General features: G+C 43.0%; 1 protein-coding gene across 1 annotated transcript; it reads right to left on the bottom strand.

Moving 5' to 3' along the window:
• Positions 1-819: 819 nt before the first annotated feature.
• LOC117398512 (endosialin) lies at positions 820-4,763 on the bottom strand. The gene has a single exon (XM_033997445.3). It carries the CDS (start codon positions 4,638-4,640, stop codon positions 2,361-2,363), a length of 2,280 nt encoding a protein of 759 aa, XP_033853336.1. The 5' UTR covers positions 4,641-4,763; the 3' UTR covers positions 820-2,360.
• Between the last annotated feature and the right edge of the window lie 2,383 nt (positions 4,764-7,146).

The raw sequence follows: 7,146 nt of genomic DNA, 5'->3' as shown, positions 1-7,146 counted from the left end.
AGTCTGGCTTTTAAAGGTTTATGTTTGGAAATGTGATACCCAAACTGCACAGCAACACAGAAACACTGCAGAATCATACTTTACCCAAACTGCACAGCAACACAGAAACACTGCAGAATCATACTTTACCCAAACTGCACAGCAACACAGAAACACTGCAGAATCATACTTTACCCAAACTGCACAGCAACACAGAAACACTGCAGAATCATACTTTACCCAAACTGCACAACAACACAGAAACACTGCAGAATCATACTTTACCCAAACTGCACAGCAACACAGAAACACTGCAGAATCATACTTTACCCAAACTGCACAGCAACACAGAAACACTGCAGAATCATACTTTACCCAAACTGCACAACAACACAGAAACACTGCAGAATCATACTTTACCCAAACTGCACAGCAACACAGAAACACTGCAGAATCATACTTTACCCAAACTGCACAGCAACACAGAAACACTGCAGAATCATACTTTACCCAAACTGCACAGCAACACAGAAACACTGCAGAATCATACTTTACCCAAACTGCACAGCAACACAGAAACACTGCAGAATCATACTTTACACAAGCTGTACAGGCCCCAGCCACTAACCCTGAAGGACTCTTTTTAAGCACACCTCTTAGGTTAAACAGTAATTTTAAAAAAAGAGAGAACAAACTGATAAGCCCTCTCAAAAACAATTGGGACAGGTTTTCTTTAATTAAACAAATGAAACAGTCATGGAAGTTGAATAGAGCCCACTGAATCTAAAATTATGTTTATAAGCTTGTGGATGATGTTGGTTACAAAAAAAACAGATGAAATATGCAAAAATATATACTTTAATGAAGAAGCCTCTGACACTAGAGGACTTCTAGGAATAATACATCATTTATTTATTAAAACAATCATTAAATAATTTTAAACAGGACTCACTAATTGAAATGTATTTATTATTTTAAATACTGAATTCATATAAAGTAAAACACACACCCCTGTTCCAAACCAATAGAAATTCATTATGAACAATGACATTAACTACACATAACTACTGCTGAGGGCATACACTCAGCACAGCATGCTGCGGGTAGAACTCCGTACAGTAACAGCATGAATTACATCAAAGTTATTTTTACCATCAAATCATTTGGTGTCTGTGCATTATTTAATAATGTAACAGAAGTGCTCAGTGTAGCTCATGTTTCTGTATTTGAGATTTTGTATGCGTTTTATTGATGCGAAGCTTCAAAGGATAAGGTGGCAAATTTGGTACAGTGAAATGCTGACAATTTGGTAAGAACTTTCATTGTGATGGTAATCATTTATTAAGGGTCTAACTTAGTAATTGTCCAAATCTGTAGTTTTGACTTTGTTCCCCATTGACAGTATATTGACCCTGTTCTATATAAAAACGATAGGTTAGCTTAATTTCAGATAGAGAGCAATGTCAAACATTACATCAACTCTGAAGATTTTGGTAAAAATGACAAAGGGTCCTCTACTGAAGACAATTTTGTGCAGCTGAATAAAAACACTTGAATGGTCTACATGTTATTAGTGATGAAGACTGCTAAGTTTAATATAGTTTCAGTTGTTTCATTCAGCTTTGGAAATGCACCTCAGCTTCAGATTGAGCCCTGAGTTTCAATACTCACAATGGCTCTGTACCATAAACAAAAAGTTTGGCATATTGCTTTAAAATGTTACAATGAATCAATCAATGAAGTGGACCGGACGGTGAGTTTTATTTCAGCTTTTAAAAGTGTTGATAAAATGTCCTTGATTTTGTGTTCATGTTAATTATCTCGATCAGTTTTGCGGTTTGGCTTTTGTTTTAGCAATAGAGGGTTAAATGTTACCATTGATTTTTTTCAGGGGGTCAGTTTCCCTCTGTATAAGAACCTCACCGTATAACCTGTGAGTACATTAAAAGCAAACAAACAAAAAACAGGAAGAATAATACATGTGTGGCAAAAATGGCTTCCCCTTTAAACAATACTATTGCATTTATTCTATTTACTAATATTCCAATTCTAAAATTTGTTAAGGGATTCATATTGTATGCATATTCCTAATTAGCACCACTTAATGACCTGAACAACATTATTAATAACAATATCATTATATATATATATATAAAAGTCAGTAGAGAAAATACAGTAATTTGGCTGCAAAATGTCAAGAAAAAGTGCTTAGAGTTACAGAATCACAGAATCCTAAACATGAGGGGTGTCTTCAACAGTAAATCCCAAAATTAGTTTAATCAAATTCAGTCTTTTGCAAAACTGCAGCGCAGCAAAGGGAAGTTGTAGTACAGTTCAACAGTACTAACTTAGCATTTTATTTACATGACATCGCCAGAAGCCTAAACCTGGGATTTACAGGATGTGGAGGGCTCAGAGGAATTGGTGATCCATCGGTAACAGTCTGCCACACTTTTTCTCTGAGGCTGAAGGGCACAGCGGGTACAGTACACTATGCCCAGTGCCAACATCACCACCACAAAGATAGACAGTGGCACCAAGAGCGCGACCAAGAGCCAGTTATTGTCCTGCTTTCTCCGGGTCCCACTTATCATGCTCCCCTCGGTGCTGAGGGACAGGGGGGCAGCAGGGGAGGAAGAGGGCTGGTGCCGGTCCTGAGTGGCACGGACCCCTCCACCCTCCTCTAATGGTCTGGTCTCCTTGTCCTCCTCGCTGTCTGGAATTGATCCTTCCACCACACCCCCATCGCGAACTTTTTGAGCAACCTCCGTGGATGTAGGGACTGGATCCACTGGGACCAAGTCAGTTTGGACAGAACCTGGCTTGGGATATCCTTCTGTTTCCCTTTCCTCCAGTTTTTCCCCAGTTCTAGATTCTGCCCCGGAAGCTCTTTCCGGTCCAATATCACCTGGACTGGCCTGTATAGTGCCTGCGTGTCTGATGCTCTCTTCAGAGGCAGCTGTAGGGGTTGTGCTGATCAGCCCGCTCCAGAAATTCATTGTGGTAGAAGCAGGGGCCCAATCCTGGACTTGTGGTGTCTCCGTCAGCCAGTTAGAAGTAGGTTCTGCCACCCCTGACCAATCAGGGGTTGGTGGGGCAGTGTCTGTTAAATCAGGAGTAGGTTGAGCAACCCACAAATCTTGAGTTGGTTCAGAGACAAGTTCAGAGGAGCTCCCCCAATCCGGGGCGTAAAAAGCAGGCGGGGTATCAGTTATCCACTGGTAACTGGGATCATCGGTCAGCCATTCGAGGAGATTGGGTGCAGTGGTCAGTAAATCAGTGGCAGGAGAGGTGGATGGCCAGTCAGCTTCCTCTGCATCACAAGTAAAGCCGTCAGGGTTCAGCAGGTAACCCTCCTCGCAGTGGCACTCAAAACCCCCAATGTAGTTAACACACATTTGCTCACATGTGCCTGGGATTTGGCATTCATCTGTGTCCAGGCACTGGCTGTGGTCTTCAGGAGAGGGTGAATATCCAAGGTGGCAATGACAGGTGTACGATCCTGGAGTGTTCTCACAAGCATGCTCACAAGGATTTTCCTGGCACTCATCAATATCCTGGCACTGGCTGCCTCCCTCAAGCAGGTACCCTTCCTGGCAGCGGCACTCAAAAGTCCCCGGCGCGTTGATGCAGAGCTGCTCGCACGGGCTCTGGAGGCATTCGTCCACGTCAACACAGTCTCGGCCATTGGTGGCTAGAATGTACCCTTCAGGGCAAGCACAGAGGTAGCCATCCTTAGTGCTCACACACTCAAACTCACACGGATCCTCCCGGCAGAAATCAGCAGGGCTGCAGGTTTGATCATCATCCTCCAGAACGTAGCCTTCCAAGCACTCACAGTAGTAAAAGGTGCCGTCGACAACACAGTAGTGCTGGCAGCCCCCATTGTCCTTATCACACTCACTTTTAGCAGGTTCAGTGCAAAAGGGGCCATCCTTTGACCAGCTGATGCTGCCATCCTCTTTCTGCATGCAGAGCACCGACTGGTCCTCCTTTGTGCCATCTGGACAGGGCACAGTTGCCACCGACCCAAAGGGGATATGATCCAGAAGGGTGCTGGCCAAATGGAAGGGGGTGGTGTACAAAACTGGCCCCCCTCCCTCTGCCTCGATGCTGGAGCACATGCCTTTGTAGTTATACCTGCACATGTATCCATCCACAGGCAAGGTGCAGGAACCGTCAAGCCATTTGAAGTTCTGGCTTTGTTCATGCGGGGCAGTGCTGTAGGTCATCACCACACACCTCGACGCAGCACAGGTACTGACTGAATCCTCCTGCAACCAGTTTGTATACTGGGTGTCCTGGTCCCCTGTGATCCAGGTGAAACCACGCAGGGGTCTGGTTGCAGAACACTGCCTAGGCTGGCGCTGAAGCCCAATCCAGATTCTCAGCTTCGTCCCTCTGTGGGGCTGCATGTTGAACAGTTCTTCAATCAAAGCAGCTTCTTCCGGACGTTTAACTGTGACCAGATTGCCTCCCCGATCTCTGCAACTCCTCCAGGAATCCAGGAAGGTTTTGCGCTGGGAGTAAAGCGCATAGCATCCTTCAGGGCTGCACAGAGCATCCTTCTCTTGCAGCTCTTGGCAGAGGCACAAGGGAGATAGCAACAGGAACAAGGACACTATGGCTGAGAAGGGCAAAGCTGAAAACACAGGCTCCATCGCTTTGGCTTTCTGTCTCTCTCTGTCTCTAACTTTGTTCAGCTCTCTCTCCTGCACTCCCACACTACCACACAGTGCAGACCTTCCTCTGGGCTATGAAACGCTCAGATTGTATCCAGACTGAGTGAGAAAGCAAGGGGGAGGGAGAGGGACAGACAGGGAGGGGAAAGGGGCTGTGTGTTGAAGGAGGGGGGGTGGTCCTGTATCATTTCTTTCTGCCGTATGGTATTCATAAGACCTTCTAGGGGAACTCTTTGGGTCCATGCCATGTGTCCTTCCCTTACTCTCTCCACGAGGGAATCCAGGATTCTTTTCTTTTTATTTTTAGGGAAAAGGAAAAAAATTAAACACACAAATGACTACTACCCCACTTCTCTGTCCCCCAAGAAATATACTTTTTCTCTCTTTCTTTCTTTCTTTCTTTCTTTCTTTCTTTCTTTAACTGTTCTACATTTTTCTTTCCTTTGTTTAAGTTTTTTCTTTTTCTTAATTTCTTTTCTAATTTGTCATTGTCTGAGCTTTTTCTTTCCTTCTGTTTATCTAGCTTCCTTTCTCTTCACTGGCATGCTTTTTTGTTCTTACGTTCCTACTTTCTTTTTGTTTCTCACTCAGACTCAGCATGCTGTGTTGTTTATAATAACCTCTGATCTTTTAATATCCTGTCTTGTCGTCTTTCACTTCTTGTACATGAACATTAATCCATTTGTGTAATCTGGTGGAATTCTACACTGGTTGGAACATGATACCCTATTGAGTGATATGAAGTCTACACCTACACAAACAGATGAAACCTTTAATGATCTTCATCCCGACACAATTAAAGCATGAGAACCTACCAGTGTTTTTCTTTCAACACTTTATACATACATTTAAAACAACCCCTTAAAGTGTTATTTAAAATCCTGTACTTATTCCTGTGTTTATTTAGGGATATTTTTTTACATACTGCTTAAATATAGAGTAAGAGTTTCTTGGTTCAAAATGCTTCCATCTACACTCTGTCTTTTCCACTAATGGCTCCCTGGCTTACTACAGAAAGCTGAAACAATTTCCTCCTTGAACATGCATTGTTCTTCACTGTTATTCTGCCATGTGTTTCATAGTTTTTTCTCCATCCCCACTGTGCACTATATAATGAACTGGCTTCTCAGCCCATTGAACTGAATGGAAAGGCGATGGCTGGACGCGAACCGCAAACCAAACGGTTCAGAGACGAACACCTTATCATTCAACTGAAGAGCAAGCTCTGGAGTAGAGAGGCAAGCATTATTAACTCATCAACCTCCAATTACAGAATTAAAGGTGCCTGACACTACTGTGAACTGAATAGACACCCCAGCTGTATTACAGAATTAAAGGTGCCTGACACTAATAGACCCGCGGCAGCAGGGCCCGCCTGCCATGTGCAACCCTGGATCAACAGAACAGAAATGATACATTTTTATGAGAAACCACTGCATTTCAAATCAATAAAAGAAAAGGTGCTCCTTGAAGTTTTCTGTGTGGTTACTGAAATAAAGGCATTAAAGCAACTGTCTTGCTAGAGGTTGGATCCTTTGATGAATAATTAACTAATTTACGAATACAATTAAAACTGTTCTGTTGTTAAAAATCATATATTGACTTAAGTTTAATCAAGAGGGAGAGAGCAGATTGGAATGGTTCCCTTTGCTTAATTATGGGATAATTTGGAGACTTGAGTATGAAAGACTTTTGCTGGCCCACTTGGGAGATTTTCTAATGCGAAGGCAGCTGCGGCTCCTTTGCTTGTTCTTCCCAGATCACCCTGAATGTGTGTGTAAGGGGGGGCTGGAGAGAGAGCAGACACCAAGAAACCCCTTGGTTAGGTGGACAATTGTTAGGATCTTTTAGATAGAGTTCATTACTATTGGCTATATGAACGGAGGAGCTTCATTTCATTGGTTCTTTGTTTCCCGGGGGCGGAGTTGTTGGATTGGTGTCTTTTTGAAGCTCAGTTGAGCTGCGACGGTTGAGGAGGCAGCATGTCCTGTATGAAGTGATGGGTTTGCTCACTCAGGCCCACATTATGTATTAAATGCATTTCTATGTCTAGCTGCTCTGGCTCACTGTGGTTGTTACATGGCTGTCTGCTTTCAGCGCTCTACTATTTGCAGGTTCCTGTTCCTCGTTCACTGGTTTGGTGTCATTCCCAAATTGATTCAGTTACTCCCCTATTTATCCTGATGGTTTCTATTTGTATTGTAAAGGTCTTGATTGGGATTAAAGCATTTGAAATGAATGATACATCTTTGCAAACTGTGCATTGTTTTAAATAAAATAGCTACAGCACTTCTTAAACGGAAATTAGATCCAGCTACGGAGCTTAACGTACTTCCATTGTGACAAGCCCATCGATGCGCATAACAAGTAACATGGTTTATCTATGAAAATGTATTCCCACATACATTGTATACATAAATCAATGGCATGGATAGTAACTACGTTTATACTGTGGCTCATGTTAAAAAGGGGGTTTTGCATTCAA

The sequence above is a fragment of the Acipenser ruthenus genome, chromosome 43 (assembly GCF_902713425.1).
Source record: "Acipenser ruthenus chromosome 43, fAciRut3.2 maternal haplotype, whole genome shotgun sequence".
Lineage (NCBI taxonomy): Eukaryota > Metazoa > Chordata > Actinopteri > Acipenseriformes > Acipenseridae > Acipenser > Acipenser ruthenus.
The sequence above is the reverse complement of the archived record's forward strand: the minus strand, read 5'-3'. Positions and strand labels throughout refer to the sequence as shown.